This window comes from Muscardinus avellanarius (assembly GCF_963383645.1).
Source record: "Muscardinus avellanarius genome assembly, chromosome: 14".
NCBI classification, from domain to species: Eukaryota; Metazoa; Chordata; class Mammalia; order Rodentia; family Gliridae; genus Muscardinus; species Muscardinus avellanarius.
In genome coordinates, this window is record NC_137800.1 from 7,675,216 (window position 1) to 7,690,182 (window position 14,967).

The window sequence follows — 14,967 nt, forward strand, 5'->3', positions numbered from 1 at the left end:
CCGCCAGGGCCCCGCCCCCGGTCCCGCCCCGCCCCCGCCAATCACCGCCAGAGCCCCGCCCCGGCCCCGCCAATCACCGCCAGGGTCCCGCCCCCGGCCCCGCCCCGGCTCCGCCAATCACCGCCAGGGCCCCGCCCCGGCCCCGCCCCCAGCCCCCTCCCGCCGGCCAGCCAGCCCCGGAATGTTGCCGGTGGCCGGGCACACGGAAGCCGATCGCGCGCCCCGGCGGCCCGGTCGCAGGATGGGGGACTCCAAAGTGAAAGTGGCGGTGCGGGTGCGGCCCCTGAACCGACGAGGTGAGAGGCGCCCGCCGCGAGGGCAGGTGCCCGGCGCGCGCCCGGCCGCCGTGGGGGGTCCGGCGTCCGGGGTCGGCGGGGGCGCGCACCGCGAGCGCGCGCACTCGGCCTTCCGCCCGCGCCCGCGCCCGCGCCCCCGCCAGCTGTCAGCGCCCGGGCGGGGGTGCCGGAGGACTCGAACCTGCGCCCCCCGAGCCCGAGCCCGAGCCCGTCGGTGGGGTGGACGAGAGAGACGACTTTTACTTTTTGTGTGTGTGTTCGGACTGTTGAGAGATTTTTTTTTCCTTTTGCTTGCTTGGAGTCCTATTCGTCATCTCTCAACAATAAATAGTTTAGGTGCCAAGATTCTTGTGAAATTGTATCTTTCAGACATTCTCCGAAGCCTGTAGGGAGGACAGAGAAAGTAGATAAACCCAGCACATTTAAATCATTTTTTTCGACAGTCAGATGGAGTGAAGTCCAACCCCGGGTCCGGAGAGGAGGTGGGCTGGGTCTTGCCACCGGTGGCGTGATTGGGCAGGTTCCTTTAAATGAGATCCTATGTCGAAAACACTTTATTTATTGTTATTATTAGTTTTGGCACTGGGGACTGAACCCAGGGGCATTCTACTCCCAAGCTGCACCCCCAGTCCCATTTTTATTTGGAAACAGAGTCTTGCGAGGTCGATGACGGTCTCACTGCTTGCTGGGACTGCCCTCGAACCTTCGATCCTCCTGTCTCAGTTTCCCAAGTTCTGGAATTACAAGCGAGCGCCGCCACTCCTGGCTTGAAAACACTTTGTGTACAAGGTCTTGCCTTTGGGATCACTGTTACAGTCCCAGGAGGAGGTTACTTTGCAATTGATAAGACTCTTTACTAATCAGAATCGAGTGTAAGCACCAGAATCATTTCTCAAGCTGTAGTGTGTGTGTGTGTGTGTGTGTGTGTGTGTGTGTGTGTGTGTGTGTGTGGTACTGGAGATGGAACCCAAGGGCATTGTACCTCCGAGCTACACCCCCAGCCCTATTTTTTTAGTCTTTTTATTACTGAAACAGGGTCTTAGCGAGTTGCTAAGGGCCTCCTTAAGTAGCTAAGGCTGTCTGCAAACAAGGATCCTCCAGTCTCCGCCTCCTGAATACTGGGATTACAAGAGTTCCTCACCACACCCGGCTTCAAGCTGTATTTTAAAAAGCATAGCTTCGGTGCTCACAATCAAGCATTTAATTCTCTGTAGAGATGATAGTTTGTTTTCCTTCTCTGCTCTTTCTTGCGTGCCTTGAGCTGCTCACATGATCACGTGGTTTGGCTCTCTGTTGGAAGTTGGTTTCTCTCTTCTCTTGGAGTCGGTTTGCCCACCTGTCCCTGCTAAGGCTACTTGAGACTTCCAGGTGAGTCTTCCCCCAAGCGCTTGCTTTTAAGCTCTCAGTTTGTGCATGATTTGAGTTTTCCAGTCTGCCTTCCTGGTTCCTTCCTCTGACATATGAAGTAACTTCGCTGGAACTCTAAAGGTTTTCAGAATCTTCGGTTTTTAAATATTCGGCCTCTTTAGTTGACTTCAAGTTTATTATCATCACAATGATTATAAAACCAAGCAAGCTGAGGCTGGAAGATCACAGGTTTGAGGTTAGCTGCAGCAGTTCAGCAAGATCGTGTTCCAAAATAAAAACACAAAGCTGGGTGTTCTGCCACATGCCTGGAACCCCAGTATTTGGGAGGCTGAGACAGGTGGATTGCAAGTTTGAGGACAGCCTCAGCAACTCAGTAACCTAGTGAGACCTTGTTTCCAAATGAGTAAAATCAGGCTGGGGGTGTAGCATGGAGGTAGAATGCCTCTGAGTTAAAACCTCAGAATCACAAAAATAAATACATAAATAAACAAACAAATAATAAATACACTAGAAGGGTTGGGGACATAGCTAGGAGGTAGAATGCTCCTGGGTTCAATCCTCAGTACAACAACAACAACAAAAAGCTGAAAAAAAATCAAGCCAAATGAAATACCACTTAACTGGGAATTGATTCTGAAAGAATGGTCTCAGCACATTCTTAAAATTTCCTTTTCACACAAATCTTGGAAATGTCAGTGCCCAAAAGAGCCAGCTAACCACAGAAAGACTCAGCTCGGATAGTTCAAGCCCTTCCTTCCCCCTCCGCTGTGTCTTCCCCACTGGATTTTAGGGACTCGCCCCCCTCTTTCCTTCTTATATAGCTTGTAAATGATGTAAAGTGGCCCCGATAAGATCACAATAACGGCCAGTGTTCTGAAGTGCGTGTAGGATGAGCATTTTAGCTGTGTAGTGGAAGTGATCTGTCCTTGGGGTGAACTCATTTCAAAACGAGTGTTTACATGTGGCTTCTATCGGCCATAAATAGAAGCGCCTCATTTTAGTAAACTGCGCCCTGTGTTCCTGGAGCGCCCCCTCTTACCGGGCCTTCCATTTCTTCACGTGGACGTCTTTCTTTAGCGTTTGCCACAGAGAATTGGATTTGTTTCTCTTTCTAAACTTCTTCATGAAGTAGCTCTTTACATACATCTAAAGATGATAGAACAAAATACAGTGGATTTGAAGGTTAGTGATGTGTATTGATGGATATTTAGTCCCTAGCCCATTTATTTATTTATTTATTTATTTATTTATTTATTTAATTAGTTGTGAGACAGGAAATTGCCAAGTGGCCTGGGCTGGCCTTGAATTTGTGATCTTCTTATTTTTTTTTTTTTTTTTGGTGGTGGTACTGGGGGTGGAACCCCAGGTGCTTTTCTACCTCCGGGTTATATTCCCAGACCTATTTTACACTTTTTATTTGGAAACAGGGTCTCACTAAATCACTGGGAGCCTCACTAAGTAGCTGAGGCTGACTTCAAACCTTTGTGATCCTCCTGTCTCAGCCTCCCAAGCTCTGGAATTACAAGCATGCGCCACCACTCCCGGCTATAGCCAGTGATTTTTAAGTAGTCAACTAGAATTCATATAAAAAGGCTAAAAAAGAATCATTCCTTTCTGATAATTTTAAAAAGAATCCTGACTTTGAACAGTCATTACTTCTGGGAAAATTAATATATTCATTGATAGCATCTCATTGTGGCAAGAAGTCAGCTTGGCCCTGGCTGTTCCTGACAGAGCAGGTAAATGTGAGAAGCAGCCTGAGAAGTCACGGTGGGGACAGGGATTAGAATGGGTCATTGTGAGCCGGGCGTGGTGGCATACCCGGTAATCACAATACTTGGAAGGCTGATAGGAAGGAGGGTCTCAGGTTTGAGACCAGCCTCAGCCACTTAGCAAGGCTCTCAGCAACCGAGCGAGATCCTATTTAAAAATAAATAAAATAGAACTGGGAGTGTAGCTCAGAGGTAGACTGTCCCTGAGTTCAATCCCCACTTTAAAAAAAAAAATCCATTGTGATGTACTTTGCTTATTTATAGACGTTGATATTTGGAATCACATTAGCTATCTTTTATTTTATTTTTTTGGTATTGGGGTTGAATCTAGAGACATTCTACTTCCAAGATATACCCCAGTCTAATTTTTTTTTTTAATTTCTTATTTGAAAAAGGCCTTACTAGGTTTCTGAGCTGGCTACGAACCTGCAATCCTCCTGTCTCAGCCGCCCAAGTGCTGGGATTACAAGTATGCGCCACCGTGTCCGGCTATGTTAGCTATCTTTTTTTTTTTTTTTTTTTTTTTTTTTTTGGTGGTACTGGGGTTCCTGGAAGCCCTTCTACCTCCGGGCTACACTCCCAGACCTATTTTTACATTTTTATTTGGAAACAGGGTCTCCTAAGCCAGCGCGCGCGGCTGGCTTCGAACCCGCGCGATCCTCCTGTCTCTGCCTCCCAAGCGCGGGGATGACAAGCGTGCGCCACCACGCCCGGCTACATTAGCTATCTTTTGAGAGAAATCTGCAGAGTTCCAGAAGCCTCTGGTGTTTCATTAAGTTCCTTCTGTGATTCAGTGTCTGACAAGGCCTAGGTGTTTGAGTTCTAAGGTGGTTGGTTGTTTTATTATTTAATGTTTACCATGGAAGTAATAATGTTTCAGGCTTCCTGCTAAATTGTAAGTGGGCTTGGCAAACAGTTATTTGCAGCAGGCTCTAGTTCAGTAATAGCAAGTATAATGGCTAATTTGTCAAGAAATATATATATAATTTTTTTGTGTGTGTGTGGTACTGGGGGTGGAACCCAGAGGCTTTCTACCTCTGGGCTATACTCCCAGACCTATTTTATTTTATTTTATTTGCGGGTCTTGGAACGGAACCCCGGGGGGCATTCGACCTCCAAGCTACATCCCCTGCCCTATCTTTTATTCTTTATTTTGAAACAGGGTCTCACTGAGTTGCAGAGGGCCTCACTAAGTAGCTGAGGCTGTCCTCAAACCATGATCCTCCGATCTCAGCCTCCCAAATGCTCAGATTACAAGCGTGCGCCACCATGCCCAGCTCCCAGACCTATTTTGTATTTTATTTGGAAACAGGGTCTCACTAAGTTGCTGAGAGCCTCACTAAGTAGCTGAGGCTGGTTTTGAACTTGTGCGATTTTCCTGTCTCAGCCTCCCAAGCGTGGGGATTACAAGCGTGCGCCACCACGCCTGGCTCTCTAGTTATATATTTTAACATTGTACTAATAAGACAAAAAATAGAAAGGGCCAACAAATTCTCCCCCATCTTAACAACTTTTCTTATATCCGACCCAGTTTATGCTCACATGCATACGTGATTTTACCTAGTTTTAACATTGCAACTGTTAGTTTTGCTTTTCTTCGACTGAAATCTGAAGCTAAACGGCTAAAGGAAAGGGGTAAACTTCTGCCTTAAGAGCTGGAGGTTCTGTTCCCAGGTCTCACTTGTTTTCTGAGGTCATCTTTCAGACAGGGCAGCTCAGCAGCTAATCCTGTGTGTTTTCATTTACTGTACAGAACACCTGTCCACCTGGACAATTACTACATGAGTGGAAAGGTTTACAAGCACAGTTGACATTATTAATTAGATCAGTGAAGCTCTCCAGGAACTTGATGTCTTATAACTTCAGGTAGTTTAGGAAATATTTAATAGCTAAACGAACATTTATTGAGTGCGTGCCAGGTTTCTAGTTTTTTTTATTTTTCCTTCCCACTTGGGATCAGTAATCAAGGGACTACTCATGTTTTAATATGTAGAAGATTGACTTCCAAAATAAATTATATATATATAAAGCATATGGAAAGCTGGGCAGGATGGTGCACACCCGCAATCCCAGCTATTTGGAAGGCTGAGGCAGGAGGATCACAAGTTTGAGGCTAGCCTCTGACATTTAGCAAAACCAGGTCTCAAAAGAAATAAAATAAAATAGGGCTGGGAATATAGCTTAGTGGTAGAGCAGCCTTGGGTTCAATCCCCAGTATTGCAAAACGAGGGGGAAAAAAGATGCAAAGAAGTATGTCAGAACGTGTAATAGAGTCAGGGCTTTCGTAGATCATTGTCTGGTATCTCTGTGCAGACTGTAATCGCTGTGACATAGTCGTTGAAAGTGCTGATGGCCACACCATTTGACAAGGAAGGCGGTTTTCTATGTGGGAAAGCAGAAAGTGAGGTCCTTGGTGTAACTGTGCTTGAATCTACTGCTGTGGTTATTACTGTGTAAAAATGTAGATAGAAGCCAGGCATGGTGGTGCACGCCTGTGATCCCAGTACTGAGGAGGCTCCGACAGGAGGATCGCAGGTCCAAGGCCATTCTCAGCAACTTAGACCCTCAGCAATCTAGCGAGACCCTGTCTCAAAAATAAATACATTATAAGAGCTGAGGATGAGCTCAGAGGTAGAATACTTTTGGGTTCAATCCCTAGTACCGTTGAGAGGTTGAGAGGAGACAGAGGGGCACAGGCAGGCAGAAGTGGCCAGAGCTAGAAAGAATCATGAAGTAGTGAAATTGTTCTTGTTAGACTTTTAGGTCCTAAAACCACCTTCGTGTTGCCAAGTATTGATGTAGTTTCTCAGTGTGCTTTATGGCTCATGAGGAAATGACCGTCCTGTGAAAAGATAAGATAAAAATGTAAACAACAAGAGCCACCTGCTGGTTGGTAGGTGCCAGGTGAGCGAGTGTCAGGGCGGTGCAGAAATTTGGTGCAGAGAGAGCGCTGCAGGCTGGGGGAAGAAGGACTTCGCCGACCGACCGTGAGTGCGTGCTGCTCCTGGACACTGGCAGGAGGAGGTCTGGCTTCCCAGGGTGCTGTCTGGGGTGCTCTTGGTGTGAGGAGGCACCAACAGGAACGGCCTTGTGTAGGGCTCACTGGGGGAGGGGAGGGGAGGGGGCCACCAGGCCAGTGGCAGTGGGGCCTGGATGCTAGCACAGCCAGAAGGCTGGGCTCACATGGCTTCTCTCTCTCTCTCTCTCTCTCTCCCTCCCTCCCTCCCTCCCTCCCTCTCTCTCCCTCTCTCCCTCTCTCCCTCTCACCCCCCCCCCCTTGCAGTACTGGGGATGGAGCCCAGGGGCATTCTACCTCCAAGCTACACCCCCAGCCCTATTTTTTACTCTTTATTTTGAAACAGGGTCTCACTGAGTTGCAAAGGGCCTCACTAAGTAGTTGAGGCTGTCCTGGAACCGCGATCCTCTTGTCTCAGCCTTCCAAATGCTGGGATTACAACTGTGCACCACCACACCTGTCTCTGTTTAGCTTTCTACATCTTCATGTGCACACACATGAAGGAGAAGCCAGGCAAAGTTGGTGCATGCCTGTAATCCCAGTACTTGGGAGACTCAGACAGGAGGATCACAGATTCGAGACCAGCCTCAGCAACTTAGCGAGACCCTGTTTAAAAAAAAAAAAAAAAAAGGATTGGAAATGTAGCTCAGAAGTAGAATGCCCCTAGGTTCCATCCTCAGTACCAAAAGAAAAGGAGGAGGTGGCGGCAGCGGCAGCGGCGGCGGTGGTGGTGGTGGTGGTGGTGGAGGAGGAGGAGGAGGAGGAGGAGGAGGAGGAGGAGGAGGAGGGGGAGATAACCAGATTCAAAATAAGATTGGAAACCTAGGTGGATTTGCTGGGTAGGAGTTAAAGAACACGTGGTGATAATGGAGCCCACATGAAATGAGAACCCAAAGGAGTCTGATCAGAATCAAGTCAGCAGTCAGGAATCAAAAGCCCAGGTAAGACTGAGAAAGGGCAAAGCTTAAACAATCCAGGCCACCGGGGAAAGGGAGGTCCTCGGGAATGCAGGAGCCGGCCTCTTGTGCTGGGGGGCTGGGTGGTTCCAGCTTTTGCAGGGAGATCTTAACAGATGTGGAGCTAAGGGTGCTCTGGTGGAAATTTCTGACAGTATTTGCCGAAACAAAGGCTACTTGTTTACTGGCATCTGCTCAAAATGCTAATGGTGCATGGACCGCATCCTTTACAGCCTTGTTTATCTCTGTCAATGGGGTGACGGAAATTTGGGTTTATACACACAGGGCCAGAGGCTTTCTGTGAAGGTACATGCTTATTATACCCAGTTTTGTTGAAATTGGCATAAACTTGTGCCCCATCTCCTCCGTAAGACGGTAGTACCTGGCTTTGCCATTAAGTTCTGAGGATGGGAGAAACCACAGACAAAACTATTACTTAAGAAGACAAATCGGGGTGTTTATGGAGTAGAAATGGATTTATTGATCTCTGTGCTTGCTGATTGGTTCTCCTTGTTTTCAAGAGAGAATGTACTTTAAAAAAAGTGTCAAAGATGAGCAGCGTGCTTTCTGGGGAAGTTATGAAAGGAGACGGATCCATAACTTAATGGTGCTGGGCTTTCACTTTCTGCAGCCGGGGAGAGCGTTAGAAAATGATGTTCATGAATCCATCCAATTCGGCAGGGTTCATTGAAGAAAAGAATAAGAGTGGTCCTCTCCGCCTCCCTCCCTCCCTCCCTTCTGATTGAACCCTGGGCCTCACCAGTGCTAGGTAGTCTTCTGCTATGAGCTGTATCCTCAGATCTTCTTAGCGTATTCTGAGCCGCGTCTCGCAGGTCGCCCTGGCTAGCCTTGTGATGTGTCATCTTCCCGCCTCAGCCTTCCAAGTAGCTGGGATTAGCCACCACCACTGAGTTCAGTGCCTTTTACAAATTATTTTATTCTTCAAACTTGGAAAAGGGCTGTTAGAACTTATATTTAGCACCATCTCAGAAAGGTTACTTAAAGTTCCTAGGACTGTCGCCGGGCGTGGTGGCGCACGCATGTAATCCCAGCGCTTGGGAGGCTGAGCCAGGAGGATCGCGTAGGTTCGAAGCCAGCCTCAGCTGGTTTAAGAGACCCTGTTTCCAAATAAAATATATTTAAAAAAATAGGTCTGGGAGTGTAGCCCGGAGGTAGAAGGCCCCTGGGTTCCATTCCCAGTACCACCAAAAAAAAAAAAAAAAAAAAAAAAAGATCCTAGGATCGTAACACTGATTTTGGAGCATGCTATTAAAACCTGTCTTTACTGCTGCATGCATATGATGACCTTTAAAAGGGACCCGAGCGGTGCAGGGTACATTAGAAGCCTAAGTCATGAGCTTTGACCTGAGGGGCTTAGAGGTAACAAGAGGGGCAGAGGTGAGTTCATTATGAGGACTAGGTACACACTTTCATGATGATTGTGAAGTGTGTGTGTATGTGTGTGTGGCATTGGGGATTGAACCTAGGGGTTCTCTACCACTGAGCTATCTATTCTGCCCTTTTTATTTTTTATTTTGAAACAGTCTCGCTAAGTTACCACACTGGTCTCAAACCTGCACTCCTCCTGTCTCAGCCTCCCAAGTACTGGGACAACGGGCGTGCGTCACCTCCTCTGGCGGATAGTGGTGGATTATGGGTGAAAGCATTGGGGCCGGGATGTGAGTGGGGCAGCAGGCGGCAGAGCGCTTCCTCCTGTCGCCGAGCCCACGGGTGACGTGGACCAGTCAGATGGGTGCTGTGAATGAAGTGGGGTGCGTCACACCTGGGGGACACAGGGTTGCAGAATCCACTGCGGTTTCTCACTGGGGTGACTTGGTGAAGCTGGCGTCGTGACCTGACGTCGGCAGTGGGGTAAGGCAGGCGTTAGCAGGGAGGTGTGGGGAATGAGTGCTGTTCTGGGCCCTCGAGCAGTCTGTAGTCAGCGCCTCGGGGCCTCGTGCGTGTACCACTGTGAATGACGGTGCGAGCCTGGAGCAATCCCAACAGACTGTGCAGCCAGGGTGGATGAATGCAGCCAGATGGGTGGATCCAGACAGCTGTTGTGGCTGTTGCGTATATGAGTCTGAGACCGAGGGCTGGGCGTGGTGGTACACACCTCTAACACTAGTACTTGGAAGGCTAAGACAGGAGGATCGCAGATTCAAGCCGGCCTCAGCAATTTAGTGAAACTCTCAGCCACTAGTGGAATGCTCAGCAACGTAGTGAGACCCCGTCCCCAATAAAAAATAAAGTAGGGCCGGGGGTGTAGCTCAGAGATAGAATACTTGGCCAGTGGTTAATTTTCAGGCATTCTACCTCTGAGCTACACCCCCTGATACCTCCACCGCCTTTGCAAACAGGGTCTCACTAGGTTGTCGAGAGTCTCAGTAAGTTGCTGAGGCTGGTCTTGAACCTGCAATTCCCCTATCTCAGCCTTCCAAGTACTGGGATTATAGCTATGCATCATCACACTTGGCTTCCTTTTAATTTTAATTAAAATCTTGTTCTTTTAAAGTCTGGGAGATGTTTGAGCCTTGCTGTACACAGAAATAGCCAATAGAGAGGGACTTTTTTTTTTTTTTTTTTTAAATCTAGAAGAGGATTATTCTGTCATGGTAAGCCCTAGAGGGCTTAGTGTTTTTAATGAGGTAGAATGTGAGGAAATTGAAAACCAGAAGGTTGGGATGAGCTGGGATTTCAGAGTAATGTGTAGAAATGTGGTTGGAAAAATCTAATCATATTTTATATCTTATCATGGACAGTGTGGCCATTCTTAAGTCTTTTTCTTTTTAAAATTTTTCCTTTACTACTACTACTACTACTACTACTTCTTCTTCTTCTTCTTTTTTTTTTTTTTTGGTGGTACTGGGGTTCCTGGAAGCCCTTCTACCTCCGGGCTACACTCCCAGACCTATTTTAATTTTTTAAATATATTTTTAAAATTTGGAAACAGGGTTTCTTAAGCCAGCAAGGCTGGTTCCGAACCAGCGTGATCCTCCTGTCTCCGCCTCCCAAGCACGGGGATTATTCTTTTTTCTTTCTGAGATGGGCTTTGATGTTGCGCAGGCTGTACCCGAACCCCAAGACTCACCTGATCCTCCTGCCTCAGCCTCCTGATAGCTGGGGCGACAGGCACGTGCCACTGCGTCCGCTCTCCTCTCTTTACAGTGAGCGCTGAGTGGCTCTGGGGCCTAGCCACAGTCTTGCAGCCATCACCACTATCCAGTTTCAGGACATTATCCTCACCCCAGAGAAACCCCGGGCTCATTAGCCGTCACTCTGCGCCCTCCCCTCCCCTGGGCCTTGGCAGCCGCTAATGTGCTCTCCGTCTCTATGGATTTACCCATCCTGGCATTCCATATACGTGGAATCATATAACTTGCGGGCTTTTGTATCTGGCTTCTTTCACTTGGCATAATGCACTTAGATTTTATCCGTGTTGTAGCATGGATCAATACTTCATTCTCTTCGTATCTGAAGAATATTCCATTATGTGGATATGACACATTTTGTTGACCCGTCTGTCAGCTGATGGGCATTCAGCCTGCTGCCTCCATTTGGCTGTTTTGAATAATGCTGATATGAACATTTGTGGACACGTTTTTACGTGCACATGCTTTCTTTTCCTTGGGCACTTGTACACAGGAGGGGAATTTCTGTCATCTAGTAACTCTAACTTGAACTGCTCAGTTTCTTTCCAGAGTGACTGCACCGTTCCAGTTCCCCCAGCAATGCCTGAAGGCTCCAGCCTCTGCGCCGCGTGCTGACCTCGTTATCCCACCCCCACACCCTTTTCCTTTTTTGCAGCATTGAGATCAAACCCCTACCTTGTGCATGCTAGGCAAGCACCAGTGCGCTCACCAGCCTCTATCTCTTATATTCCTTTAAAAAATTATTTTTGTGGTATTGGGGATTGAACCGGAGATATTCTACCTCTGAACTCTACCCCTGCCCTGTTTTATTTTTAAATTTTGAGAGAGGGTCTAAGTAGGTTGCGGAGGGCCTCTCTGAGTCCCTGAGGCTGGCCACGAACCTGCAGTTCTGCCTCCCAGTCCTGGGACTGTAGGCATGCGCCACCACACCTGGCTTCCCTTTTTGATCTTGGTCACCCTAGTGGCTGGTTTGATTTACATTTGTCTGATAGGTAATAATGCTGGGCATCTTCTTATCACGCTGGCATCAAACCTGCCATCTTCCTGTCCTCAGCCTCCTAAGTACTGGGATTATAGGCATGTGCCACTGCACCCAGCTAAGCACAAAGTCAAAACATTTTTAATTTTGACAAAGTCCAAATTGTTTTTTGTTGTTGTTGCCTGTGCTTTAGGTGTTGTATTGAGAAGCCATGACATAAGCCATTGTCATGTGAATTTACGCTTAAGTTTTCTTCTAACAGTTTTCTTACATTTAGATCTTTTCATCCGTGTGGAATTGATTTTTGAGTGCGTGTGAGGTGGGGTCTACCTTCACATCCAGGCATCACAGCTCCATTTGTTAAGACTCTTCTTCCCCACTCTGTTGTCTTGGCACCACGGATACATTCTCTTCCAGTTCAGTTCCATTGATCTGAATTTCATCGTTGTGTCTTTGTAACAGCCCACATTGTCTAGGCGACTGTAGTTTCTAGTTAGTTTTGAAATTGGGGACTGTGAATCCTCTGACTTGGTTATTCTTTTTTGAGATCTTTTTTTGTTTTGTTTTGTTTTGTTTTTTGGGTTTTTTTGGGTGGTACTGGGGCTGGAACCCAGAGGCTTTCTACCTCAGGGCTACACTCCCAGACCCATTTTATATTTTATTTGGAAACAGGGTCTGACTAAGTTGCTGAGAGCCTCACTCAGTAGCTGAGGCTGGCTTCGAACCTGTGCAATCCTCCTGTCTCAGCATCCCAAGCGCGGGGATTACAGGTGTGTGTACCACGCTTCACTTGACACTGGTGACTTTAAGAATAAATTATAGTTAGTGCTTTAGGACATGACTGGTAGGTACAGGAAGGTACACCTATGTTTCTGGGTAATAGATTTGGTTTGGAAATTAGTGTCAGTTTTCTGGAGAGTTGTAAAAGCACATTAGTAAATGGGCAAGTCAGTTATTTTGCTCGCATGGGGAATGAGATTTCCCCAGATGGGGCTGGGCTGTGCAGAGGAGTCTCCCGGCCCGCCTGCCTGTGTTTACCGTGAAGTCATTGGGGTGGGAGCCACAGCTGATTTGTACATGGAAGAAAGACTTGTTCCAAGTGATTGCTCGTGTCTACACGGTGACTAACACGCTGGCTCAGTGAGCCACCCAGTCAGCTGCTGGAATTTTAATATTCATCATTTGACCTGGAAAGGCACCCTGTGTGGGAAATACAGTGCACCTTTATTTTTTTATTATGTATTTATTTTTTGGTGGTAATGGGGGTGGAACCCAGAGGCTTTCTACCTCCAGGCTATACTTCCAGACCTACTATATATATATATATATATATATATATATTTGGAAACAGGGTCTCATTAAGTTGCTGAGAGCCTCACTCAGTAGCTGAGGTTGGCTTCGAACCTGTGCGATCCTCCTGTCTCAGCCTCCCAAGTGCGGGGGTTACAAGTGTGCGCCACCACGCCCAGCTAACAGTGGACCTTTAATGTTAGTGAGTTTCCTTCTGTCTTTGTTTGATTCTTTCTTCCTTTTTAAGGACTTCTGGATATCTCAAAACATGCATGGTTTTGAGCACAGTAATCTTGGGTAGTCATAACATAAACTTAGAGTACTCTATGAACTGGTCTCCAGACATAGGATTAATTAAATCCCAGTCTCATTATTTTCAGCTTCACTATGAATAACCGTCGCCCTCGTGTTACCTATGATAATGTCGAGTATTCAGCGCTTTCTTACTGTGCCAGGGTGTACACAGCATAACACTTACAATCTGTTTGTTTTAAGCAGTCCTCGGAATCGAACCCGGGACTTCGAGCATGCTAGATAAGCACTCTACCACTGAGCTACATGCCCAGCCAACACGTACAGTGCAGTGCTGGCCATTTTTAAGTGGACAGTTCAGTACCAGGAAGTACATTCCACTTTGCTGAGTCACCGTCACCACCACCCTTGTTCAGAACCTTTCACCTTGCAAAACTGAAACTCCACCATCCTCAAACACCGAATCCCCGCCCTCCCTCGTCCCCACCCAGTGGCACCCACCATTCTGCTTTCCGACAGCTCATAGAAGTGTCCCCTTGGCCTGGCCGATTTCACTTCCCATCGTGTCCTTAAGCGTCATTCGTGATTTGGCACTGTGCCAGAACTCCTCACCTTTTGGGGTACTGGGACATTCTGCCTCCCAGGTACACCTCCAGCCTTTTAGAAACAGGGCTGTCCTCAAACCTGTGCTCTATCTTCTAAATACAGGTGTGTGCCACCGCGCCCTATAATTTCTCACCTTTTTAAAGCCTGAAGGATGTTCCAGTGTATGTATACAACACATTCTGTCTATCCATCTATGTAATGATGGACACTTGGATTGCCTCCACCTTTGGACATTGTGACTAAAGCTGCTAGGAATATGGCACTTTAGTGCTATTTTTATAATGGCAGTATATAGCAGCCAAGTTCTTATCTTTTTAAGCTAAGAATTGATGTATTTTTATTTTATTTTATTTTATTTTATTATTTTTTTGGTGGTACTGGAGGTGGAACCCAGAGGCTTTCTACCTCCGGGCTATACTTCCAGACCTATTTTCTACTTTATTTGGAAACAGGGTCTCACTAAGTTGCTGAGAGCCTCACTCAGTAGCTGAGGGTGGCTTTGAACCTGCGCGATCCTCCTGTCTCAGCCTCCCAAGCGCGGGGATTACAAACGTGCGCCACCACAACCATCTAAGAATTGTTTTAAACTGAGAGGAAGATGTTTATCTTTTGGTGGGGCATGTATGTATTTGTTATTTTTTTCCAGATTAAATTTAAGGCTTAAATTTGTAGCTATTTCCCCTCCCCCTTTTTTGTGATACTAGGAATTGAACCCAGTTAGTCTACCTCTGAGCTGCACCCCCAGCCCTATCTTATTTTTTATTTTGAAACAAAATCTCGCCAAGTTACCACATGATCCTGGTGTCCTGTCTCAAGTGATCCTCCTGTCTCAGCCTCCCAAGCCCTGGAGTTACAGGAGTGTGTCACTGTGCCTGGCTTATAAAACTGAAATTTCGATACTGCATGGCTTTCTAAGCTGTGGAAAATGAAAAGCTTTGAGTGGAGATTGTTATATTTAGGATCTTGTAGCAGTATACCGAATTCAACCAACTAGTATCATTTGAGTGTTACTAGCTAAAGTATTTTATATTAAAATGCCTTTCATACATCTGACTGTTAAACTCTCTTCAAACCTCACTGTTTATTGGCTTGGGTATGTACCTACATGTTGCACCCCTACCTAGTCTTTTTGTTGTTGATGTTGTTGTTGTTTGTGGTACTAGAGATGGAACCAAGGGGCTTTCTAACTCCAGGCTACACTCCCAGACCTTTTTTATACTTTATTTGGAAACAGGGTCTCACAAAGTTGCTGAGAGCTTCACTGAGTAGCTGAGGCTGGC

The 14,967-nt window shown here is 46.9% G+C and overlaps 1 protein-coding gene across 1 annotated transcript in view; it reads left to right on the forward strand.

Moving 5' to 3' along the window:
- Positions 1-241: 241 nt before the first annotated feature.
- Positions 242-14,967, forward strand: part of KIF13B (kinesin family member 13B) — a gene marked incomplete at both ends in the record, with an annotated part of 153,036 nt that continues 138,310 nt past the window's right edge. Inside the window, one exon of the mRNA XM_080709861.1 lies at positions 242-296. Within this exon, the coding sequence (XP_080565987.1) occupies positions 242-296 (55 nt within the window). The remainder of the gene's footprint in view (positions 297-14,967) is intronic.